Source organism: Pimephales promelas, chromosome 16 (genome assembly GCF_988280905.1).
Source record: "Pimephales promelas chromosome 16, fPimPro1.hap1.1, whole genome shotgun sequence".
Lineage (NCBI taxonomy): Eukaryota > Metazoa > Chordata > Actinopteri > Cypriniformes > Leuciscidae > Pimephales > Pimephales promelas.
The window spans coordinates 4,670,365-4,697,408 of NC_142784.1; the positions used below are offsets into that span (position 1 = coordinate 4,670,365).

At 41.7% G+C, this 27,044-nt stretch overlaps 3 protein-coding genes and 2 pseudogenes across 5 annotated transcripts in view; 3 read left to right on the forward strand and 2 right to left on the reverse strand.

Annotated features, from left to right (window-relative positions):
- The window catches only part of LOC120466881 (complement C2), a 67,666-nt gene extending 44,626 nt beyond the window's left edge, over window positions 1–23,040 (forward strand). For all 3 annotated transcript variants that reach the window (XM_089120905.1, XM_089120906.1, XM_089120908.1), the window contains 12 exons: window positions 3,357–3,495; window positions 3,623–3,754; window positions 6,673–6,777; window positions 9,282–9,419; window positions 9,589–9,698; window positions 9,811–9,940; window positions 10,166–10,313; window positions 10,563–10,639; window positions 13,297–13,388; window positions 18,444–18,576; window positions 18,667–18,716; window positions 22,712–23,040. In XM_089120905.1, coding sequence (XP_088977031.1) covers window positions 3,357–3,495; window positions 3,623–3,754; window positions 6,673–6,777; window positions 9,282–9,419; window positions 9,589–9,698; window positions 9,811–9,940; window positions 10,166–10,313; window positions 10,563–10,639; window positions 13,297–13,388; window positions 18,444–18,576; window positions 18,667–18,716; window positions 22,712–22,870 — 1,413 coding nt within the window. In that variant the 3' untranslated portion in view covers window positions 22,871–23,040. The remainder of the gene's footprint in view (window positions 1–3,356; window positions 3,496–3,622; window positions 3,755–6,672; window positions 6,778–9,281; window positions 9,420–9,588; window positions 9,699–9,810; window positions 9,941–10,165; window positions 10,314–10,562; window positions 10,640–13,296; window positions 13,389–18,443; window positions 18,577–18,666; window positions 18,717–22,711) is intronic.
- LOC120466787 (uncharacterized) overlaps window positions 1–27,044 on the reverse strand; it is a 329,947-nt gene that overhangs the window by 283,641 nt on the left and 19,262 nt on the right. The gene's annotated exons all lie outside the window — the stretch shown is intronic.
- LOC148971945 (uncharacterized) overlaps window positions 1–27,044 on the forward strand; it is a 443,851-nt gene that overhangs the window by 65,229 nt on the left and 351,578 nt on the right. The window lies entirely within an intron of this gene.
- On the reverse strand, window positions 7,780–8,912 carry LOC148971946 (uncharacterized; annotated as a pseudogene).
- LOC148971947 (uncharacterized) lies at window positions 23,359–26,470 on the forward strand (annotated as a pseudogene).

Genomic DNA, 27,044 nt, shown 5'->3' on the forward strand with positions numbered 1-27,044 from the left:
TGGAATGGCCTTCCCGATACGGTCCGAGCCTCTGACTCGCTGACACAGTTCAAAACTAGATTAAAGACGCATCTCTTTAGTCAAGCATTCACATAATGCTTACCTTCTAGTCCTCTGTTATGCCATACGGAACCGTTTGCCACTGAAACTGCTTAACGCACCAGTGGGGCTCGACAGCCTCTTAGACAAACGGGTCGGCGCGTATGGTTGGGTTGCGGAGAGTTCGGGTTACGGAGAGTTTGTGAGTTATAACGGAAATTATTATGAACACCAGCTATGCTAATTATTTCCCATCTGCCTTTCTGCTGTTATCTCGGGACGCTTGTCCCGAGAAAAATGGCGTTCGTCAGGTCCAGTTTTGTGTCCAGCCTCTCACGGGGATTTCGGATGCCCCAACGCCTGTGATGAGACGACTCAACGCCTGTGATGAGACGACTCAACGCCTGCGATATGTTATGGCGCCGTTTGATTCATAAACAATATTTATATTTAATATTTATATTTAAACAATATGAATGTAAGCCAGAGGAGAACTGGCCCCCGACTGAGCCTGGGTTCTCCCAAGGTTTTTTCTCCATCCAATCTGATGGAGTTTGGTTCCTTGCCACTGTCGCCTTGCTTTTGGCTTGCTTTGAGCTTGCTCAGTTGGGGTTATTTAGTGTTTAGCAATGTTGTTGATCTGTGTTGTGCTACTTACATGTTATCACTGTGAAGCTGCTTTGATACAATCTGTATTGTGAAAAGCGCTATATAAATAAATGTGACTTGACTTGACTTACTGTGGAGCTGCGGGACACATGTTATCCACCTGTCCCATCCGTCCACCCCGACCTGCTGTGAGTACAGTGCAACTACCCCTAACCATTTCCAATCTGAAGTATACCGCTGCTACTATCACTTATATGAACCGTTCCCTGCCAGTTCAAGCGCTAATCGATTCAGGATCCGCCGGTAACTTCATCTCACTTTCCACTCTCCATCGGCTCCAAACCAGGCAACGAACCATCCCTCACACCCTTCAAGTCCAATCCATCGTAGGAAAACCCCTAGGCCGAGGCCGGATCGGACACCGCAGCCCAGATCTAGGGTTGGAGATCGGCTGGCTTCACAAGAAGGCAATTTCCTTTCTGGTGCTGGAGGGCTCAACTGCCGAAATCATCCTGGGACGCCCTTGGCTCGAACTCCACTCACCGCACATCCAATGGTCCACTGGGGAGATCCTACAGTGGGGTGAAGCATGCCATCATCGTTGCCTGCCTACCATTCCCAAACCGCCTCGCCATCTCTCCGCTCCGACTAAGAAAATCCCTCTGTCCGCCACCTCCGTGGAGAGTCCCCCCACTGGATTCCGACCGGAGATTCCCCTTCCCTACCGGGCGTTCCAGGATGTCTTTGATAAACAACTGGCAACCACCTTACCACCACACCGGCCATGGGACTGTGCGATCGACCTGCTGCCTGGGGCGGTGCTACAGCGAGGTAAGATCTATCCTCTGTCCATCCCGGAGCAGAAGGCCATGGAGGAGTACATCCAGGAAGCCCTGAGTCAAGGATATATTCGACCATCTACGTCCCCTGCCGCCTCAAGTTTCTTCTTCGTGAGCAAAAAGGACGGAAGCTTGCGCCCCTGCATCGACTACCGTGTGCTCAATCAATCCACCATCAAGTTCTGCTATCCTCTTCCTCTGGTCCCCGCCGCACTAGAACAACTCCGTGGTGCCACCATCTACTCCAAGCTCGACCTCCGCAGTGCCTATAACCTCATCCGCATCCGTGAAGGAGACGAATGAAAAACAGCCTTTATTACCCCTTCGGGGCACTACGAGTACCTAGTCATGGCCTTCGGATTGTCCAACTCACCCGCCGTGTTCCAGGGATTTATGAATGAGATATTCAGAGATCTACTCCACCAATTCGTCATCATCTACATCGATGATATCCTCATTTACTCTCCAGATCTGTCTTCTCACATCCTCTATGTACAAACCGTCCTCCAACGACTCCGCGACTATCATCTCTTCCTAAAACTGGAAAAGTGTGAATTCCATAAAGACACCATTCAGTTCCTGGGATACCTCATCACTCCCCGTGGCATAACCATGCCACGGGGAGTGATGAGTGATGCCATGGACCAGAGGAAGGTGGACGCCGTTAACAACTGGCCACAACCTACCTCCCGGAAGGACCTCCAACGGTTCCTTGGTTTTGCTAATTTCTACCGTCGTTTCATCCACAACTTCAGTCAGACCTGTGTCCCTCTCACCAACCTCCTCAAGGGCGGGGCCAAGTCTCTGTCCTGGAACACCGACGCCTCACGAGCCTTTGAAAATTTGAAACGGGCCTTCAGTTCCACTCCTACCCTCTCCCTTCCCGATCCAACCCTGCCATTCATCGTTGGAGTGGACGCCTCTACCTCCGGGGTAGGAGTGGTTCTCTCCTAGCGGCAGGGGACTCCGTCACAACTCCATCCATGCGCCTTCTTCTCCAAAAAACTGTCCCCGGCGGAGCAGAATTATGACATCGGCAATCGAGAGCTGCTCGCGATCAAACTGGCATTAGAAGAATGGAGGCACTGGCTGGAGGGGGCTCAACATCCTTTCACCGTCATCACCGATCACCGGAACCTCAAATATCTCCGTGAGGCCAGAAGACTCAACCCCCGTCAAGCCCGTTGGTCCCTCTTCTTCACCCGCTTCAACTTCACCGTCACCGGCCCGGACACAAGAATGTAAAAGCAGACGCCCTGTCACGACAGTTCCAGCCCTGTTCTCCTCCTCTCCGTCCCGAGACCGTCCTCCCTCCAGCCGTAGTCGTAAGCCCCATTCAATGGAATATAGACGACCACATCGCCGAAGCCACCCTAACCGAACCTGCTCCGCCGGGAGGTCCAGAGGGACGGCTCTATGTCCCGACCCGCCTGCGCCTGTCCCTCATGGACTCAGTTCACACCTCCCCGGGCTCTGGACACCCAGGCAGCCAATTATCTCTCTCGCTCGTCCAACAACGTTATTGGTGGCCGGGTATGACCCAGGATGTCTCCCGATACGTCAAGGGATGCTCAGTCTGTGCCATGGCCAAGGTTCCTCACCATCTCCCCGAAGGGAAACTCCGCCCACTACCCATACCGCCCTTGGTCCCATCTGGGAGTCGACTTCGTCACCGATCTTCCCCGTTCCAATAATCACACCTGCATTCTCGTCATAGTCAACCGCTTCTCCAAGGCATGCAAGCTGATTCCGCTCCCCAGGTTACCCACAGCCTTTGAAAGAACCATCATAAAATAGCCATCATGTGTTTGAATTAAAATAAATGTTTGTGCAAAAATAAATTGCCGTGCAATTTTGTTCAACTTCCAGCTGGATAGCTATGAAGTCCACATGAAATTTGAGATCATCTCATATGCCAGTGAGCCCAAGGAAATTGTGTCCATTACAAGCATCGACAGTCAAGATGTGAATTATATCTTGCGGAAATTAGAGGAGTTTAGTGCCGAAAGTAAGTTCACTGTACAAATGTTTTTTGTTTGTTTTTTTTTTTTTTACATTTTTAAGCCATGTGTTTTACTACATCTTTATAGATTTCTTACTCCAGTTTTATGTAATTAATTTACATTTCATTTCAGGTCATGGAAGTAAGAAAGGCACTAATCTGTATAAAGCCCTAGAAAGGGTGTACAGTCAGCTTGCTTTCCTCAGGGAGACCAAAAGAAATCAGTTCAATGAGACTCAGAACGTCATAATCATTACGACTGATGGTAAGACTGACCGATATGAGAAAAGAAAGGCTAAAGTATGTATGTAATCGTATGTTGTAATCGCCATATGCAGAGTGTACTGTAGGGGTGTGCAAAGCAGCCGTTATTTGTATCTGTATCTGTATTTGTTCAGGGGGGAAAAGTATTTGTATTTGTATTAAAGTAAAATTCAAAATAGGCATAAAAATCGATATGCAATATTGGTTGATGTTTTTCTATAAATCCAGCAATGAACATGTAACAAGAAAAGTCATTGAAAAGAAAATAACAGCCATTACCTTATGAACCATGGTTAAACCAACAACTAATAAAATACAATTGTGAACATTATGAACCCCAACACCATGGTGGAGGACGCTGAACAGACAGAATAAGTTAGGGATAATGTATAGCGAGGAGGTTGATTATGAGCCCGACGCGAAGCCTGAAGGGTTTGTATTCGCTATAACAACTGCCTCGCTCTTCATTACCCCTCTTATTACATGGCTACCTACCAAATAAATCAATAATTTGACTCAAAATATGGATATGAAAAGGAGTTTATTGATTAAAAAACGATTGTATCGCTTCCGCTAAAAAAAAAAAAAATAGTCTCTACGTTTAGAATCCATGGCAACGCTCTGTTTTTCATGGCAAACCGCATTCTATATTAGAATTCAACCAAGCCATGTAAGAAACATTACCGAGCTAACAGAGCTACGTAAACAGAGTGAACATGAAAGCACCCGTCTGCAGACGTCAATAATGGAATATACTCCCGATCAAACTCCGCTTCCCGAAAATTATAAACTGCCTCCGGAACCCAGTTAACGTACAAACATAAATTCAACAAAAATAGTGATGCAGTTAAGTGTTTTTTCGCTCAGCCGAGCCCTCTCTGTTGCTGTGTGGAGCAGCCTGTGTCAGTCACCTGTCCCTGAACGTCACTCACTGACTCAACTCGTGCACTGCGGTCTTGTGAGGAACGCAGCTTTTTGATATAAAGTATACACTCACCGGCCACTTTATTAGGTACACCTGTCCAACTGCTCGTTAACACTTAATTTCTAAGCAGCCAATCACATGGCGGCAACTCAGTGCATTTAGGCATGTAGACATGGTCAAGACAATCTCCTGCAGTTCAAACCGAGCATCAGTATGGGGAAGAAAGGTGATTTGAGTGACTTTGAACGTGGCATGATTGTTGGTGCCAGAAGGGCTGGTCTGAGTATTTCAGAAACTGCTAATCTACTGGGATTTTCACGCACAACCATCTCTAGGGTTTACAGAGAATGGTCCGAAAAAGAAAAAACATCCAGTGAGCGGCAGTTCTGTGGGCGGAAATGCCTTGTTGATGCCAGAGGTCAGAGGAGAATGGCCAGACTGGTTCGAGCTGATAGAAGGGCAACAGTGACTCAAATAACCACCCGTTACAACCAAGGTGGGCAGAAGAGCATCTCTGAACGCACAGTACGTCGAACTTTGAGGCAGATGGGCTACAGCAGCAGAAGACCACACCGGGTGCCACTCCTTTCAGCTAAGAACAGGAAACTGAGGCTACAATTTGCACAAGCTCATCGAAATTGGACAACAGAAGATTGGAAAAACGTTGCCTGGTCTGATGAGTCTCGATTTCTGCTGCGACATTCGGATGGTAGGGTCAGAATTTGGCGTCTACAACATGAAAGCATGGATCCATCCTGCCTTGTATCAACGGTTCAGGCTGGTGGTGGTGGTGTCATGGTGTGGGGAATATTTTCTTGGCACTCTTTGGGCCCCTTGGTACCAACTGAGCATCGTTGCAACGCCACAGCCTACCTGAGTATTGTTGCTGACCATGTCCATCCCTTTATGACCACAATGTACCCAACTTCTGATGGCTACTTTCAGCAGGATAATGCGCCATGTCATAAAGCTGGAATCATCTCAGACTGGTTTCTTGAACATGACAATGAGTTCGCTGTACTCAAATGGCCTCCACAGTCACCAGATCTCAATCCAATAGAGCATCTTTGGGATGTGGTGGAACGGGAGATTCGCATCATGGATGTGCAGCCGACAAATCTGCGGCAACTGTGTGATGCCATCATGTCAATATGGACCAAACTCCCTGAGGAATGCACCTTGTTGAATCTATGCCACGAAGAATTGAGGCAGTTCTGAAGGCAAAAGGGGGTCCAACCCGTTACTAGCATGGGGTACCTAATAAAGTGGCCGGTGAGTGTATATGCCTTAAAGCTGCACTGTGTCATTTTTACCGACATCTAGTGGTGAGGTTGCGAATGGCACCCAACAGAAGTTATGGTGGCCAACAGGAAATGATGTCGTCGTCTGAGACGGCAGAGAGGAGCCAGTTAAACAATGAGGTTTCTTTACAAAGATACATTAAGAAATTAGGTTTTCTTAATTATTCCGTAAAACAATTGGGAATATTATTGTTATTTGTGCGTGATTGTGTCAGTGTTTTATCTAGCTAGCTTCTTTGCACTAAGAACAATACAGTGACGAAACGCATTTGTCCGTTTATGGCCACTGTAGAAACATGTCAATGTCAGGGGACCTGTGGTGTATGTAGATAAAAATGTCTCATTCTAAGGTAATAAAAACATAACGGTTCATTAAGTAAGGTCGTTATACACTGTGACTTTCTTACTTATGGGGAACATAAAAAAGGGGGATTTCCAAACATCTTTTGACTGTTAATGTATGACATTTTTCAAAATATCTCCTTTTCTGTTCCACAAATTATTCATAAAATATCATATTTTGTGCGTTGAGTAAACGACAGAATTTTCATTTTAAATGAACTATATAACGTTTATATATTTAACTGCTGTACAAGCCCTCAATAAGCAGATCATTATTGCAGATACTGTATGTTAATAAAGTTCATTTAATGATGATGTACTAATTTTGCTTTTGTTTTTGTGTATATCCAGGCCACTCAAATATGGGACCCAGCCCACAAACCATGTTAGCTAAGATCCGGAACTTGTTCGGCTACAGACCCAGCAGTGTAGACCACACACAAGAGGAGCTTCTGGGTTCGTCTCATAAAAGTGTACATCTCTTAATAATGTACAACCCTATCAGGCTCATTTTGATATTAACCCTGTTTTTCCTCTCTTGTCATAATTGCTCAAATTTCAGGTTATTTTGAATCATAATAACTGGACACATAGGGGTCTATTTTTCAGTCCCACTCCCACAAAATTCTGGCCTGATCCCATCCACTTCTCCAAAAGTATGTTAGAATCCTCTGGTACATGAGGGATTAACCCTTTCTTAGCATTACAAATAAAAATGTTTTGAGTGGCCAAAGACTCTCCAAGGATCACAGATGGAGAATTGCAGAGATTAGTTGAGTCTTGGGGCCAGACAGTCTAAAAAATGATCAAACAACCCCTACATCACCACATGTTGTTATTTTAAAAAAAACTCCTCACTAAAAAGGCAGAAGAAGCTGGAGGAGGTTCAGGCGGAGGACGGATGACAGGAAGGAGACAGAACTGAAGGTTCCAGGGTGGTGCAGATCGTGGTCAAAGCCAGTGAAGGACCTTGGGCAGATGGGTGATGGAAGGTGCCCAGGCTACAGCCAAGATGGTCTGTGTCGGCGTCGATGGAGGGAGGAGCCATGGAGAAGCAGTGAAGACCGCCATGGACATGACTGGAGGCGACGACGACGAGGAAGAAACCCACCGTGAAGGCGATGAGCAGAGGTTGTGAAGAGATGCTGAAGACCCAGGTGACCGCGACGGAGCCGCAGCGACGATCTCCTGAGAGCGAGGTGGGAATTCGGAGGTCTGAGGGCGAATCGGAGCGACCGAGGGCGGAGGTGGAGCCTGAGGTAGAGCGGAGCAAGCCGTAGCAGAAGGGGTGGAGAACCAGAGAGCAGCGGATGGTTTGCAGGTCCGCAGCGGAGGTGAAGCGACGTCTGACCTCGGTGGAATCGACGTGCCGAGGGAGTCCGGCAAGGCCGAATGGTCGATGGTCCACGGTGAGGTCGAGGGTGGAAGGAGCATAGGTTCGGGAGCCAGGGCAACAGGTCAAAGCAGATCGGAGCGCACCGAGGCTTTAGACGGAGCTATGGGCTCATCTTGCGCAGGAGAAGATGGCTCCCGACAGGTCCGAGGTGGTACCCCGATACTGAGAGGCAGAGGTGGTACCGAGGGACTGAAGGGTGACATAGATGACTGGGTGGTACAGATGGCTGGACACTGTGGAAGAGACTGAAGTCCAATGCAAAAACCAAAAAAAAATATAGTGTTAGGGATGTTTTGGAGAGGTGGTGGGAGAGGGAGGTTGGGCGGGGCTAACATGACGGGTAGATGAATGACAGGATCAGGATTGTCAGGTTTGGGTAACAGAACTGGAGCTAGACAAAACTCATCTCCAAAATCAAAAGGTGTTTTAGCCAGAGACGCACTCTCAGTAGCGGAGGGGTGGGTGGGGCTTACTTCCGAACCCTCAACGTCCACCAGTACTCCCTCAGCGATGGATGGCTCGGCCAGCTCACACACCTGGTCAGGCGCGCATTGCTCGGGCTCCATGGCGATGTGATCCTTGGTCGCTCAAGGCGCGGACTCATTCATCGCCGCGGTCTCCGTTGCGCTACCTGCTCAGGTCGACAGTCCTCGCCGTCTGGGTGGTTCTGGCTGGGCACTGGATGGGAAGTGGGGCTGGCGGCATCCTCGACGGTGAACGCAGATCCGCAGGATACCAGCACCCACTCCACATATGACATGAACCTCCCTCGAGGAACCTCCCCGGATAACTGTGCACGTGTGGCAGCATTGAGTCTGACTTGCAGGAACGTGCACAGGCAGTCATCCGGGAAGGTGGTCTGATGGGCGAGATCCAAAAACACTACTAAGTGTTCCTCGAGGAATCGTTCTCCCTGCTCAAGGCAAATGAGCTTTACTGCCGGGAAGTCCATGGTGAATGCAGGGGTGAAAACGGTACAAAAACATCGGACACGAAAACAGGAAAAACAAAAAGGAAAATACAAACGCGTTCTTAGTTTGGTCCGGTATTCTGTCACACTTCTGTGTGAGGCAAGTTCAAAAGAGTTCACGAAGGCAAGCAAATCCAAATAATAGCGGTTTATTCCAGAAGACGAAGGGAGCACGCGCACACACATCAGCGTGATACAAACAATACCGGACAACAGACAGAGCACAAGCAGGAACTAAAACAGACAGAGCACAAGCAGGAACTAAATACACAATGATAATTAACACATGACTAACAGCTGTGATGAAGGTGATTGGTGTCCACGGTGACTGATCAGTGGCGGGAAACTCAGACAGGGAAACACATGTGAGGAGTGAAACTGTGACAATTTGATCACGTTTACCAGGGCTGCCAATAATTCTGTCCACAACTGTAGGAAGTGTAAGCAAGCCAGTTTATCATACATTGTTTACTTGTGGATGTATTTTGTGTAGCGGGTGTGGTTGTCAAGACCTTGATCCAAAGTTAAAAAAAAATACAGCTTAATGATTGTTTTCTTAGTTTTACCAGTTGTGTGCATTTATATGTTTCACAGATGTGTATGTGTTTGCTGTCAGTGGAGAAGTTAACAAGAAAGATCTCACAAGCATTGCCTCTTCCAAGAAAGATGAGTTGCATTTTTTTATTTTGAAGGACTATAAACATCTGGGATCTGTGTTCAACCGAATGATCAGTAAGTGATCAGATATCAGAGAACCTCTAGGGTCTCCCAGTTTAAATAGTTATCCAGAGACTCTGAAGAATTAATATGTCTATTTTCAGTTTCAATCTGAATATTTTTTCTCCAGATATATTGTTTCAAAGCAGCTTTACTGATAATAGTGCCTTACTGTACAAATCAGGTGATTCTGCTGTGACTAAGTGTGGAGTGGCACAAGAGCAAGAGGACCAGGGTGAGCAAGAGAAGCCCGAAAACACTTACACCAGACCTTGGCATGTCAATGTTCTCTGGGTTGGTGAATCCATATCAAGAGTTTAACAATTTAATCAAACTTGAGATAAAGACTTCTATAAAAGCCCTGCTTTCAGATGAAAGATCATATTTGACTTTTTTTGTCATCCAGGGAGCTAAAACATGCAGAGGGACTCTAGTGACTAAGAGCATGGTATTGACAGCTGCTCACTGCTTAATAAAGGTGAATTCAGATGAATCTGTATCGGTTGCCAGTGCTGCTGACATAACAGTTCACCATGGTAAGAATTGTTTCTTTTGTCAACAATGTCATGGAATAATTTAAGGTGACTCATTCTCCTCAGAAAGAATCTCTTATAAAGTCAGCTAAAAAATCAAAGCCAAATCGAATAAAATTATGCAGCGTTGAATTAGACCAGGAACAGAAAATTGGGTCAACTTTGAATTTATGTTGGTCGTGCACAGACGCTAAACTACATGTACTTTGCTTCAATTCTCTTACAAAGGTAATGGTCAAGTTAAAGCCATGGAGTTGATTCTTCATCCACTGTTTAATGTGAAAGGCCTTAAGGACAAGAATGTAAATGAGTTTTATGATTACGACATTGCTCTGGTTAGGATGAGAGAAAACATTACGATATCTTTGAAGGCAAGGTAAGATTCAACTACCCTTTCCCTTGGTATATATTTAGATGCTTGCAAACCTTATCTGGTGGGTTTTTTTAATCTTAAATGAGTGCTATAAATAAATAAGCTTTTAAATAGCTGTTGAGATGGTTTTCTCAGATGAAACGTAGTAAAGCCTTTAAGTACTGAAACGGTATTCAATGTGTCATGGCTTAACAAGCAGACTAGATCCCAGTCTTGCCAATTAATGCATAAAATATATAACTTTCTGCACAGGCCCATTTGTTTACCTTGTACCAAATCATCAAACCGGGCTCTCAGAATGGATCCAGACTCTACGTGTGACGAGCACAGTGAGTATTTGTAAAATTCCCTGTAAAGTCAAAATTATGTATGTTAACTGAAAACTCATCTCTTCCATGAGCACTTAACCTCCTAAGACCCGAGTTTTGGGTGGAAAAGTCCAGGGGTCAGAAAGCAAAAGTACTGCCACATTTTTATTCCACCCACAGCAAAAACTCCAGTGTTACATGAACTTTACTGGAAGTTTATTTGGATACAGACTCAAGAGTGTTAAAGTGAATGAGATAATTAAGTGAATAATTGAGTGATGATTGAGGATTATTAAAGACACCTGATTTTAACAAGCAGAATCACTGAAGGAGAATGTCACATTTTTCACCACGACCATTAGTCACCATTATGGTGATCAGTGTCTGCTTTAGTTGGGCTCTTGTCTCTTAAATCATTAACTTTATAAGTTGTTAGGCTGCTGTACATGAGTTATAACTGCCAAATGAAAACTCATTTTGATTATACATTATAACCTTTTCAGAAATGTAAATATTATTCAAAAGATTTCTTAAAAGCTGTTCTATTCTAAATACTTTTTAGGCACACACAGTCACCAAGAATCAGCCAGTGATTAATTATATAGCATGTTGCAGTGCATTCTGGGTGCCACCAATCAAAACTCATTCATGGCTCCCATCATGCATTGCAGTATGAATAAATTATGATCTGAATTGTCTTAGTAATTTCCTTTCCCTAATTGAATATTCTGTTTGTAACCAGTGTTGAGATTCATACACTGAATCTTGATGTCTGTGTCTGCCTAAAAGAAAGATTTTTATTTATCAGAACAATGTTTTAGATATCATTTGGTTTATTTTGAAAAAATCTGGGTCTAGAGGTGTGCGATACAGCTAGATTTGGTATCGATCCGATACCAAGTAAATACAGGGCCAGTATCGCCGATACCGATACCAATACCGATACTTTTTAATAATTAAGGTGGATGCCTCTTCAACCTAAATCTAAATGAATTTTCATGACTTTTGTTTTTGTGATTTGCATTTTGGGTTATTAATCAGTTAAAATCAGTACTACAAAAGCTTTTGTTCAGAAACAACTTTTGGTTACTTCTGTTTTATTTCAACAAAGTTACAAAATTATTACTTCACAAATATAAAAAATGTAAAAACAAATTCTCTTTTCAAGTAGCATGTTAACAAAAATTGTTTCTCTTCTTTAGTGCACTTCTTTTCAGGATTTTTTTTCTTAAATAAACAAAGTCACAAGTTCTCCGTCTCCGATTTTGCTGCTGTAGACTAGAAATGCGCGGCCGCGCGCGCCTGACTGGTGGTAGTCCTGGAGCGCGCTAGCTAGTGGTGAGTCACGTGACGGTACAACACAGGAGAGGGGGACGAGAGCAGCACTAGGATTACAAAGAGCTTGCTCTGCTCTGTGACAGCAGCAGCATTTTGACAAACACGGTCAGGTCGCAAAACGAGAGAAACTGAAACTTAAGTATCGATATTTTCGCGTTGGTATCGATCAATACCGATACCAACGTTGGTATCGATATTATCGATATTAGTATCGATCTGCCCATCTTTAGGTCTAATGTTATAGAATCACAGTGATGCTGTTATGATCATTAAACTTTTAAATCAGAGAGTAGGCTTTAAATGAGTTCAGTGATTCAGGTCAAATGATGACTATGTCTAAACATTATCTAGAACATCTGATCTGAGCTCTTTGTTCATCCAGCTGTTAAAACAGCCAAAAATAAACAACATTTTTAGTGAAGTATTTAAAGGTCACCTGCCCAACTAAAGCAAACACTGATCACCATAACAGTGACTAAAATATAGATTTTCTCCTTCAGTGATTCTGCTAGTTAACATCTGGTGTCTTAAAAAATGCTCAATTATCACTCAATTATTCACATAATTATCTTATTAACTTTAACACTCTTGAGTCTGGATCCAAATAAACTCCCAGTAAAGTTCATTTAACACTGGAGTTTTTGCTGTGGGTGGAATAAAAATCTGGCAGGACTTTTACTGTTCACCAGTAACAGCGGGTTATCATTGAATCCCAGTTATCTCAGACGAAAGTTTATAAATCTATCCTGTGTAAAATGATCACTACAGAGGCGGGTGTTGGCGGTGATCCTCAGCTCTCAGTCAATGTGACTCTTCACGATATTAATCCATCTCTTCTTGATGTGATAGTTTTTCTGAAAATTAAATAAGGACTCCAATCTGTTTTGTGCGTGATCGCATCCAGGTAGTAGCCTACGCATTTCCGTGGCGAAGGCATCGCTAGCTAGCAAACTGTAGGCTGTAGTAACTAATAGTACTGACAGTAACTCACGATTCAGCGGCGAACTGATGTGAAGTAGGGGCGTGTCTCAGGGGCTCCAGTGCGTCATCGACCCGTTTTAGTCCCATGCAAAAAATCCGGAACACAGCAACGGTTTAACTCCACAATTCAGTACTCCACACTTCACAGTCTTTGTAATATGTTTAAGCAGTACAGTTTTAAAATTTATTATGGGTTTCGATTTTTTTTTTTAGAATTGCCTTTACAGGGACTTTAATATATTGTTATGAAGATTTATAGTGAATAACATCAAAGTTCAAAACATAGTCAAACTCATAATCTTTAACTAAAAGATAAAAAATAATTCTATGATGGAATGAATGTTTGTGTGATTGACCAGAGAGATCCCTGATTCACCTGGAAGAGACTCCGGCTAACTTCATCAGACAGGGAACTCATCGAGCAGACACCCACATACATAGTGGTGCAAAAGTGAGTGCTGTCCTTACAAAATCACTTTAATATGTGTTGTGCCTTTATTAGACAATGCCGTGTATATGAGTCAGAAAAGAACAGGGAGGAGGAGAGAGGGGGGATGACCTTGAGCCGGGACCCAGTTACAGCTGCCTTATACACTCACCGGCCACTTTACTAGGTTAGACATGTTTTTTTTTCCCTTCAGAACTTAATTCTTGGTTGCATAGATTTAACAAGATGCTGGAAACATTCCTCCGAGATTTTGGTCCATATTGACTTGATCGCATCACACAGTTGCTGATTCATCGGCTGCATATCCATGGTGCGAATCTTCCGTTTCGGCACATGCCAAAAGGGCTCTTTTGGATTGAGATCTGGTGACTGTGGGGCCATTTGAGTTTAGTGAACTCATTTTTGTGTTTAAAAAAAACAGTTTCCCTCACACCACAGCCTGAACCGTTGATACAAGGCAGGATGAATCTACGCTTTTATGTTGTTGACACCAAATTCTGACCCTACGATCTAAATTGCAGCAGAATTTTTTTTCCAATCCTCTATTCTTAAATTTGATTGAGCCGGTGTGAATTGTAGCCTCATCTAGCAGGAGTGGCACCAATTTGCCTTCTGCTGCTATCGTCCATTTGCTTCAAGGTTCCATGTGTTGTGCGTTCAGAGAGGATCTTCTGCAGACCTTGGTTGTAACGAGTGGTTATTTTGAGTTACTATTTCTATCAGCTCAAACCACTCAGACCATTCACCTCTGACCTCTGGCATCAACAAATCATTTTCACCCACAGAATTGCCGCTCACTGGATATATTCTCTCTCTGTAAACCCTAGAGATGGTTGTGCGTGAAAATCCCAGTAGATCACCAGTTTCTGAAATACTGAGACTAGTGATGCGCGGGTCGACTCGTAACCCGCGGGCCCCCGCGGGTAACCCGCGGATCGGGTAGGGGCGGGTAAAGAAATTGTCACTTTATTTGCGGGGCGGGTCATTAATTTTTTTACATTTTTTTTATCCATGTATCTTGGCGCCAGGGTCGAGTTTACTCGACAAGAAGCGTCACTGAATAAAACGGGCGATTTTATCAAATTGGGTGTCAAATTTCGTTTGACATCCCCTCCACTGCATGGCAGACATGTCATACTTCATCCCCGACTCAAAAAACATCATGTTTCTATACAAAATGTTCGAGTTACAGCGCATTGAATCAGTGCAATCAAAAGCTGAGTTAGTGTGAGAGTGAGTCATTTTATCAGAGCCTCTCTGCGATCGCGGTGACAGTATTGTGGTGGAGATTTTGTCTATTATCACTGGGTATGTTAGACAAGGTCGACGTATTCATAGTACAGTTAATAGGGCAACGTGAAGGCAGGTTGGGGAGTCACAATAGTATGCATACTTGGTCAATACTGAATGCTCAGGAATATAGTAAGTAATAAACAATCATTACTAATAAATGGTAGAACTAACCACATGTGGTTGGCCTTTTGCTGTGGAGATTTTCCATTTACTACATACAGTAGGCACTCTGATTCCATGTATGGGGCAGATATTATTCATATGATACACAAACACACGTAGACAAGACCTGTTTAGTTCAAAGATCACTCGTTACGGCAAAGCACAGATCATAAGTGATGATACGAGCAGTCACCTTTTGAGGATTGACCACAGGTTCTCTGTGTGTTACGATCTCCCCTCTTTATGTCTAGGTGGTAAGGGAAAATGTAACAATGACTACGTTTACATGCAGCCAATTTTCGGGTTATGGTCGGGTTAAGGTCACTATTCGGGTTTCTGAAACATTAGGAAGAACCCATTTACATGCGTGAGCAGAGAGAGTTTCTCCTGTATACATTGAATTGCAATATCACGATGTAAACGGCGACGTGTGGTTAGCGTCTGGACGTACAGACAACCTCAAGACGCACCATGCGTCATTTCCGATTCTTCTTCCTGTATCCAAAGACAATAACAACAGCAGCATGTGGATAATGAATAGTTCGGGGCAGATAGCGATCGCCTTTGTTTGCGCTTTGATGCTGGTAACGTTACTGACCTCGCTCCAAAAGTATGCTGTGCTGTGTCTCGCCATGTTTACTTCCGGTATACTGCACGTGGATTTTTGTATGCGCCGAGTAGTTTCTCTACTCAAAAGACCAAGATTCCTTGCGAATAGAACATGCACAGAACACAAATCACTATGGGGATATGCCGATACGCGTTTACATGACCAAAAATTCGGGTTAGAATAGGGGTACCCCAGGTATAATATCCCGGTTTTTAAAATCCGGCAGCATATTCGGGTTTTTGCCGGTGTTTACATGGTCGTTCATGACTGGGTTATTGCTAATATCCCGGTTTTGAACGGGTTATTGGCTGCATGTAAAAGTAGTCATTGAGATGAGAGGGACCATGGGGAACTTCTTATCTCCAGCCCCAGCTCACGAAAGAACGCTGCCAACCAGAGGTCAAACTGAAGTGTAATTCAGTAAAACAGGAAAAAATGGAACAAAAGCTTCTGGAGTGAGCAAGGCCAAAATAATAAAACAAAAAGATTATAACAGCAGAAGTATAACAACAATAAAACAGCAAAACTTTCCTGTCTCACTCAGAAAAACAGGAGAAAAAGATTAATTACAAAGAAAAATGGCACCCACCTCCCTACAGGATTCCAAATAACTCAACCAATAAAAGACTTAACAACTTAAACTCTTAGCAAAAACTACTGATGGCAAATTCAAAACACTGCTTCATGAAGTTTTGAAGACTTTACAAATCTTTTGTTCTGAAACAATGGTGTTTTAAACTCCCAGAGTCAAGAGTAATTTCAGTAAACCAAATAACAACTGTTTCGAAACACTTCAAAATTTCAATGGTTCACCACTGGGCGCGATGATCTCTGTCAACCCATGAATCATGAAGAGTGACTGAGACCCAATGAACAAGTGTCTGTGGGTTTTACCTGATCTCTGATCAGTTTTATAAATTTGTAGGCATTTTAATTAGACATTAGTATAATTAAAATGAATAATGGTATAGTTAAAACTCTTATTGGGCTTTTTAGCTGAGCCATTCATAGAACAAATAAAACAAACAATTGATACAATTGCTAAAAGAACATATAGACACTTGATAATCTTATTAGATGATTAAATGATTGCATTTGAAATATTTTACTTTCAATAAAAAAGGCAATAGATTAGTAAAAGGTGTTATGCATGTTTGGCTTGGGGTTTGTTGCACTTACCCTGCTCTGACCACCAGGGGTCACCATGGAGACCGGTCTCCATTGTTTCGACAAATCTCTTCCTGGGCTTGAAATCTCTTTGCTTGCTGTGTGGCTTTAGGGTGCTTCATTTGCTGGTTCTCTTCTTGCAGGAACCAATGAATGAGGTGACAGATGACCATCAGTAAATGAGGTGCAGGTGTCTATAATCACCACATGAAGAGCATCAGCATAGAGAGAAAATAGAGAGGGAAAATGCATAAGCAACAATAGACAAAAATACATAGCAATGACCTTAACATATTCACAAGAGAAAAACAATACATACTTGTACATAACATATGGAATGAAGATCCAAGGAGTTGCCAGGATCTCTGAGCCACTTCATTATCAGTTCTGCCTTGTGACATGCTGCGCCATCATCCTGGAAAATGCACAGATCTTCACCTTCCTGAGTCAATGGGAGAAGTTTCTCTTGCAGGATGTTTTGATACCATTCTTTATTAAGCAGCGTTTTTGGGCAGAATTGTTAGAGCGTCCACTCCCCTGGATGAAAAGCTACCAAACACATGGATGGCATCAGGATGTTTCGCTGTTGGAATGGCATGGGACTCATGGTAGCGTTTTGTATTTTCCGTATCTATTTTCCAGATGTCCCAAATAGTTGGAAGTTAACTTCATCTGAGAAAATAACTTTGCACTAGTCTTCTGCTGTCCAATACTTGTACCTCCTGCAGAATTTCAGTATGTTCTTGATGTTTGTCATGGAGAGAAGTGGCTTCTTTGCTGCTCTTCTTGACACTAGGCTATAATTCAGAAGACTTGGCCTCAATGTTTACATTACATTTATTCGTTTAACTGACACTTTTATCCAAAGTGACTTACAATTGCTATATTGAGGTCGCACACCTCTGGAGCAAATAAGGGTTAAGTGTCTTGCTCAGGGACACATTGGTGTCTCGCAGTGATTTCGAACCCGGTCCTCTCATATCAAAGGCATGTGTCTTATCCACTGTGCCATCACCATCCATTGTGTGTGAAGATGCATCACTGTACTGGTGGTGACACGATTCTGTAGCCATTTACTCATTCGGGACAATCTGGGACACCCTGAAACATTCTTCACTACAGTCGAACCTCTCTCTCTGAAGTTCTTAGTAAACGGTTCTTTCAGGTGCAATATTCTTTGCAGCAATTTCCTTGCATGTAAGGCCATGTTGATGCACAGCAATGATGGCTGCAAGTCTTTTTTTTGGAGACAACCATTGCTAACACACACATACAATGATTGGAAGCACTTCTTTCCTTCCTTAAATGCAATAAGTTTGCTCTCATAATTCGATCAGAATGGTAGAGTGATTTTTACCAGACTTGTACTCAAATTCACCTGAGCTATTGATATGATTAGTGAACTGATGTTAGATGCCAGGGCCAAAAAACAAACAAACATATTTTGTTTTTTTTGTGATGAAGTGAAGCTTTTTGCAGTTATTTAAAATGCATCTGATTTCTCCGCACAATAATCTAGAAAAAAATGTGCACCTACACAGTAAACCCGGAAACTGCAATTTGTTTGCACAGAATTTGTCACTGGCTAATCTTTTGGCCACATCTGTACATAGACCAACAATTAAAACAGAAGGACTTGAAGAACACATCCTTTGTGAATAGACATGTAGGACTGGTAGTGATAAACTTGTGTTCAATAAAATGGAAATAAAACAAACAATAATTCACTTGTAATGTAATTTCATATGATCCATTTGATTAATTAATCAGTGCATCCTATAATTTAGTCGATTATGTATATTATGATATAAAACTTTCTTCCACAGAGAGGTGAATGCTTAAAGAAAGCAAGATCCACCTTTCCTGCAAACAGCAGCGCATCTCTGTCAGAAGTGATCACAGACAGGTTCATGTGCACTGGAGGAACAGAGTCAATCAGACATGAAATGACTTGCAAAGGTTTGATTGAATAAAAAAAATAATATATATATATATATATATTCATATCTACACACTGAGATGACACATAATGAGTGCAATTCTTTGCAGGGGATTCTGGAGGAGCTCTCTTTCTACGCAAGAGGATGCGATATTTTCAAGTGAGTGCTTTGTAGTTTGTACTTGATAAAAAGAAGAGCCCCCAAGGAGGAAGTGAAAGTGCACAGCAAAGAACAACAGTTATTCTGGTTTCTTTTCTCTTAATAATACCTATACTTGAGTCAAAGTAATGTAAGATAATATTACGTGTTTTTAAAGAATATGTCTTGATATCACTGGCAAATACAACATTTCTAGGATGAATTTCCAATTCATATTCCAATAATTCCAATATTCATATTTCAATATAGATAATGTGAAGTAGCCTACTTTTTTCCCTCACAGGACAACAACACTACACATTTTACATTAAACGACACAAAACAAAAGTATATTATAGTTTAAATGCATCAACCTTGCAAACACTCAGAGACCCTTACAAAAATAAACAAATATCCAGAGCCATGAATTCTCTTTTGTGTACACATTTGAAGTTGCATAAAATAATGAAATAATGAATAATAAAGAAATACAATGTACAAGAAATACAATACAAGGCTATAAAAGCCGTTTTCACATTTCCACTTGACAAAACCATGCAATGCTGACGAATGAGTTAAGATGAATAAGAAAAAAAAAACGAAAAAAAAATTTTTTTGGCTGTTAACACTGGTTTCTCTGGCTATTTGAGTAAATAAAAACATAATACTTTTACATTTAAATGTGAATTTGCCGTCCACCACTGAACTCTCGGCCACCCTTTTCTTAAATAAAAATGCTGTCGTCACCCGCGCAATGATTTATGGGGTAGGATCGGGTAGGATAGTCCGCGAAGTGTCCATTTAAGTATCCTTCCTTTCACGGGGAAACAAAGGGTGCATTTGGCGTCGCTTTTGAATCAGGTAAGCCTTCGTCGCGCTGCAATGACGCAACCGGCCTTCGAATACGGCCTATATCAAATCAAATATGTATATTTGATTTCAAATATATGCAAATGTCATTTTCATCTTTTAGTTTGCCAAGATTTAAAGTGTAATTTTTGAAGAGTGAGCATGTACATGCATTAATTAGTATGTAAGAACTATGATTGAATCTGGAAATAACTAAGCAAAAAAAAAAAAAATGGGACATAGTTCTCAGATGATATATCTGTGATTTATAGCAAAACTTTTAGCATTAATTAGATCTTAAACTGATTCATTAAAATAAGTTATTACTGAACAACAAATTTGCAACAATATGGTTTCGGGAAACAGTCGTGATAAGCTAGTTGATTTCTTTAACGATGCATTGTACAACGGTTAGTTAAAGGTGCTCTAAGCGATGTCGGGTGACGTGACTTCTTGTTGATGTTTAAAGTATTTTCAAACAAAACAGAGGCTAGAAAGACCCTCCCTCAGGGCCTGATGTCAGTTATTGGCTGGAACAGTTTGTTATGTTTCGTGGAGCGGGTTGTCGCAGTATGTTTTTGTTGCCATTTGTGGAGCCTGGGTTCAATCAATCAATCAATCAATCAATATTTATTTATACAGCCCTTTACATCCCTTTTTCAAGGTGAACCAAAGTGCTTTCCAAAATAACAATAAAACAACAACAAAAAAACAACAACAATACAATGGAAAATGACACAGAATGAGTCAACAAAGTTTTGATATAAAAGCCAGTCTAAATAAATAAGTCTTAAGCTTAGCTTTAAAAGGGCCTAATTCCGTGATAGTTCGTAAATCGGCAGGTAGATTGTTCCAAAGTCTTGGCCCAGCTACAGAAAAGGCCCGGTCACCCCATAGTCTGTACCTTGTCCTTGGGACAACCAACAAAAGTTGATTTGTTGACCTGAGAGTCCTGTTTGATTCTCGTAAGGTTAGCATCTCAGTCACGTACGGTGGAGCAAGCCAATCGAGAGCTTTAAAAACAAACAATAAAATCTTAAAGGGGTGATGAACTGAGAAATCATATTTTCCTTGAGCTTTTGACATCTAAGAGGTCATCATATTATAAGAATATCCTGTAAGTTTCAGAACTGAAAACGTCCTTGTTAGTCCAATAAAAGCTTTTATTGACACAGCCTCTGAAAACGACTTGTTTTTAAAAGTGGGGAACTATGACGTCAAAGGTTATAAAACACCACCCCCGCAGAAGAAGATCAACACCTACTATAACACGGCCGGTTTAGCCCCGCCCACCGATTCACGCATTACACGCATAGATGAATAAGATGCCTACCTCGTGATGACAAACCGGTTCGAGCAACCGAGCAATACAGAATATTGTGCAGTGCTGGTTGTGGAAGACAGTCGCTGCATAAGCTGGATTCCAAAAGGACTGTATGGATAAACTTTATTTTTAATGACTTTCCAGCTGATGAGGGTAAAACATCGTCGTCTGTTCGCTTCATTTCACTGAGGATTGTTTTGTAAACAAGACTGGATTTGCAGACCGATTAAGAGTAACGAACGGTGCTGTGCCGTCTATATTGGATCTGACAGTAATGGTGCAACACACGGACTCTGGGTTGAACATGTATGGGCGAATCCGGTTGCCATTTTACAACATTGGACGTTTTCCCCCACGTGCACCGACGTGAGTTAAACTCATTATAATATGCAAAACTGTTCTCCTCTCGCAGCAGTGGGCGTTTACTTCCAAGTCTTCAGTGCGACACGCCTATAAAAACGGACCGTTTTTCAGGTAGGCTCGTACAAAATAGCCTATTACTTATTCATTTTGATGTTTTTGAATGCAAAAACCAAGCGAACATCATAAGTTGACCTCGGACAACAATATAATAAAATTTAAAAAGCCAGTTCATGACCCCTTTAAAATCAACTCTAAAAGAAACCGGAAGCCAGTGAAGCGAAGAAAGAATTGGGGTTATATGCTCACGCTTGCGTGTATTAGTTAAAAGACGAGCTGCTGCGTTCTGTACCAGCTGAAGGCGCCTGAGTGATGACTGAAATGCTCCCACGTAAAGTGCATTACAGTAATCTAATCTTGAGCTAATAAAAGCATGAATAGCTTTCTCAAGATCCGAACGATTTAAAAAAGGTTTGACCTTTGCCAATAGACGTAGGTGAAAAAAACTTGCTTTTACCACACTATCAATTTGTTTGTCAAATTTCAGGCTACTATCAAAAGTCACACAGTGATTTCTGACACTCGGTCTAAAACTTGAAAATAACATATTAGGGTCAGTGTTTGCAGACTCACCAAATAAAATATATTCGGTCTTATCTTCATTTAAATTAAGGACATTTTTTCCTAACCATGAGTTAATGTCGTCAATGCAATCAACTAGTGACCCGAATGCATCACTATTTGTTGGACTTGTCGGCAAATAAATCTGCAAATCATCAGCGTAGCAGTGATAAGCTATGTTATGCCTGGCTATGATGGACCCCAGGGGCAGCAGATAGAGCGAAAATAAAACTGGTCCAAGAATAGAGCCTTGTGGCACCCCGCAGGAGAAAGAAGTAGTAGAAGAGTACGAATTCCCAATCACCACTGAAAAGGTTCTGTTAGTCAAGTATGACGAAAACCACAGAAACGCAGTACCCTTAATTCCAACATAGTGATTGAGGCGAGACAGTAGAATTGCATGGTCCACTGTATCAAAAGCCGCCGTGAGATTGAGAAGCACTAAAATAACGGGACTCTTAGCATCAACAAAGCGGGCAATATCGTTGTGTACCTTTAATAGTGCAGACTCAGTACTATGGCGCGATCTAAATCCTGATCGAAATATCTCAAACAGAAAGTTATTTTCTAGAAAAGAATGTAATTAAAAAAAAAAAAAACAACTTTTTCAAGCACTTTTGAAAGAAAAGGCAAGTGAGAAACTGGTCTGGGTTGTCTACAGAGGCCGCGTTTTTTTACAGTGTGTTTAGGGGACAGGCAGCTAGCGGATAGTGAGGAGATAAAAAAAATGTTTGGGCCTAAAATATGTGTGACATCGCTTAGAGTACCTTTAAGCAGCGAGTTATGTAATTGTTCAGGAAACACACCCCAGAGCAAAACTCTTGACTTTTCAGATCATTTGACTTCTGTTATTCTCCCACAGGTGGCAGTCATTAGCTGGGGCACTAAGCAGACATGTGACTCAAGGACAGCTGTCAGAGATAACCGGCCTCTCGACGCCCGGGACTTCCACATTAGTGTGTTCTCAGTGATGCCCTGGCTCAAGCAACACCTTTACAAGGAGCTGGAGTTTCGTCCTTAGTATAGCGGAGCCGATTGAAACACAGGAATGCATAAGAAACTGCAGATTTGACAGATTCCTGAATGTTTTGCACGAGTGCATGATATATGATTGAGCTGACATTGCAGACATGCTTTTGTCAAAGGATTGTATCAGTTCAAGATAATAAACAAAAACAGATAATTATCTAATTTATGATGACATTTTTTTTAATCCCAATTAGAATATTGTTTGTATTAGGTCAATGGTTGACAGGAGACAATACTAATCTAATGTTCTGTCAGGACCATCATTACCATCAAAGATGATTGACATTTATCATAGAGTTTGGGTTGGTGATGTAGATCGTGTCTAGGCAAGAACTCCCTGTCCATCAATGCAGCGCAGAATGGATAAGAGCAGGGATAAACCCCTCCTGTTAAACAGAACCCAACAAAATGTATTACAGATATCAATAGTGGGTAACACTTTATATTATGACCCACAAACAACTGCTTAAGTAAACCGAAATGACAGTGTACGTTTACATAATTATAGTGTACTTCCATGTAGGTATAAGGGAACAATGTTAAGTTTTGGGTAATAAAACAAGCAGATATACAACCTGCAAATAACTTTGTAAGTAAGCTGAAATTAAGGTGTACATTTCTGTAATTATAGTGTACCTCCATGTTGGTATAAGGGAACAATATGTTGAGTTTGTGGTAATAATACAGATACAGATTTTTCAGATTGTTGTATAGCAGATCTAGGACAAAGTCATTGTTTAGTAAGTTTTTGATTGATTAATCTCTGTTGTAAAAATCATTTGTTAACTTAGGTTAAACGTTTAGCCATTAATTTACAGGACAGCAGTGGCCTGAGAATGCAAACTTTGAAACATGTTTTAAAATAGTAGAAAATATATGTATATATATTAGAGGTGGGCATAGATTATTTTTTTAATCTAGATTAATTTAGATTAATTTTGAAATTCATCTAGATTAAAATGGCTCATTTGAATTCTACCAAAGGCGTGTGCTATACCAAAATAAATAACCTTGCAGGTAGTTTGTAATTAGGTCTAAATATGTTTTATATAAGATTTAACACTGGAATGTTCATATTATTATAAATAATGAGAGTAATCATAATTATTTTATTCTATTGTCAACCCTAGTTTTAATCAGCACGAAATAATAACTAAATCAGTTTTTTTAATGTTTTTTTTTCATAAGGTTTTCGTGTAATTCTAAACCCATTTGATCTACTTTTCTTCTATGTAACACAAAATGAATTATTTTGTAGTGTCCGGGAAGCTCTTTTTCTTACAATACAAATAAATAGAGAGGGATGAAATATCTGATGAATGCATATAAACCATATACAGAAATCAGCTGCTTGACTGACAATTGCTGATGTTATTGGATTTTCAGGTGAGATTCTCAATTAATTCAGTTAACGGATGCTCTGAAATCACTTCATACGTTTTCTGTATCCGATCTTGAAAAGACCAGGTGTAAATGCCTTCTGAAACTCCGATCACTCAAACCACATCAGAAGGTAGTCTGGGCCACATTCCAGACGAAACTGGACATGTGTAAATGCATCTGGTTGTTGAAACCACATATGTAAATGTTACTACTCCCAAAAATGCTAAAAAATAAACGTGTGAGAGCGTGTTATAGGCTATATGTCATGTTATTTTAGTCAGATATGACGATGCTACTGCGACACGCATCACCTCAGATGAGCAGCTGAGCACCTATCAAGTCAGCGCGCCGCAATCTATCGCAAATCAAAGTGAAAGTAAGTTGCAGACACTTAACACTACCATCTTCATTAAAAGTAAAGAAACTAAATGATCTTACCAGGTTGCCGCTCTCTCTTATTGCTGTCTTTGCTGATTTTGAAATTAGCTGATGATCAAAATGCAGCTCATATGTTGTTTTCGGTGACGTGCACTTCATTAAATCCGCATATAGCGTGGGGGAATTGAATATCGGATTTATATCCGTTTTGCAAACACACATGTATGTGACCAGGTGTAAATTGAATCGTTTTGATAAATCAGATAGCTATCCGATCTGAGAAAACGCATGAAGTGGCCAGGTGTAAACAGCCCCCTAGACGTGGCGCGGCGCTTCTCGTTCAGTGTGCGACCCCTTTTACGGATGTGTATTTCCCTCATATTAAATATAAAATGCATAGACTGATATTTTCCTAATGACTGGATAAATAGACGTTTCAATATATTGGTTTTAAATGGCCCTAAGTTACAGTGCAATTCGACTACATCTGCGCTAAAATATCAAAGTGAAAGTGTGAAGTCTGAGGAGTTGGGACAAGTCAAGTCAAGTCAAGTCACATTTATTTATATAGCGCTTTTCACAATACAGATTGTATCAAAGCAGCTTCACAGTGATAACATTAAAGTAGCACAACACAGATCAACAACATTGCTAACCACTAAATAACTGGATGAAGAGGTGCAAGCCTACCAGATTGATGCAGATCTAAGAGCACTAGCCAAATGTTTTGAGGAGAACATTGCACAAATCGATGTTGGCTGGTGGAGTAAGATCTTTGCCATGAAGATGCCAGGAGGAGGATTCCCCATCTTAGGGAAGTTGGTAAAGGCTCTTCTGTCATTGTTTACTGACCCTCTTGTCGAAGGATCGTTTAACATCATGGATGACATAATTGAGAAAGACAAGGTTAGGTTGAACATTGAGACTTATGAAAACTTAGCTATTATCAAGTCCCATATGAAGGTAATTGGCAAAACAGCCTCCAAAATGCAAATTACCCCTGCATTGAGGAGATTGTGCCTGGGACATACCAAAATCAATTGAAGAAAAAGAAGCAAAACCTTGACAAGCAAAAGGAAAGGAAACTGAGGGAAGCTGTAAAGGTCCTCTCAGCAGTTAGGGTTAAAGTAAAGAAAGGTTCCACCTCTTCTGTTTGTGCTACAGTCTTCACCTTCTCCACCCCTAGAGTTAAAGGCAAAACAGCTGCTGCTACAGCCTCCACTTCCTCCACCCCTGGACTTAAACGCACTGCTGCTCCAGCCTCCACCTCCCCCACCCCTGGAGTTAAATGCACTGCTGCTACAGCCTTTACCTCCTCCACCTCTGGAGTTAAATGCACTGCTGCTACAGCCTTCACCTCCTCCACCCCTGGACTTAAATGCACTGCTGCTACAGCCTTTACCTCCTCCACCTCTGGAGTTAAATGCACTGCTGCTACAGCCTCCACTTCCTCCACCCTGGACTTAAACGCATTGCTACTACAAGCCTCCACCTCCTTCACCACTGGAGTTAAAGGCATTGCTGCTACAGCCTTCACCTCCTCCACCTCTGGAGTTAAAGGCAAAACAGCTGCTACAGCCTCCACATCTCCAGGAGCAACTCCTGCACATGTAGCTAGTCAAACACTGAAACGGGTGTCAGGTGTAGCCAAGCTTCAGGAATATGGTCTCACAGCCAAAAGGCAGAAAAAGTGAAAAGCACTTTAGAGACATTTGCACAAAATAGCACTTTAATGGTGGTGCTGTTACTTTTTCTTTTTTTTTACTGTTAATTCGTTTAAAACATCTCCCCTTAAAATGCTATTGGGACTATTTAAATAAAGTTTTGAGAATATGAATGAATTGACTTGAATTGACTATGATTGAAAAAGAATATGACTTGGCCTGATAAAAATTTCAGTCAGAAGAATTTTTTTCACTTTAATCCCTTAAATGAAGAAGAAAATGCTGAGATGTGTAGGCTTGGGAAGAATCCACCTTGCCTTTGTCTTACTGACTTTTTTCTTCCCCAAGTAACATTAGGCTGTAATTATGAAATTTTCATAGATCTTATCAACTAGGCGGACTCATCAAATCAAACGTTTTTGGAATGACTGAATCTCGTTTCTGTCCTTAACAGTCTATACTCCATTCTTAGTTTGAAGAATGTCTGGCCCTTGCAGAGGATGTAAATTACATGGGTTTCATGGGCTTGCCTGGAGGAGGACCAACATCTTGAGGCCATAGTCAAGGCCCAACACTGCAGGTTCAATGATCTGTTGTTACCAATGCCAGTATGCAAGACTAAAAAGGCTTAGATCTACATATGCAGTATTGTATTACAACACCTCTACCACTGTTCTTTATGTCAATATACACTCACCGGCCACTTTATTAGGTACCCCATGCTAGTAACGGGTTGGACCC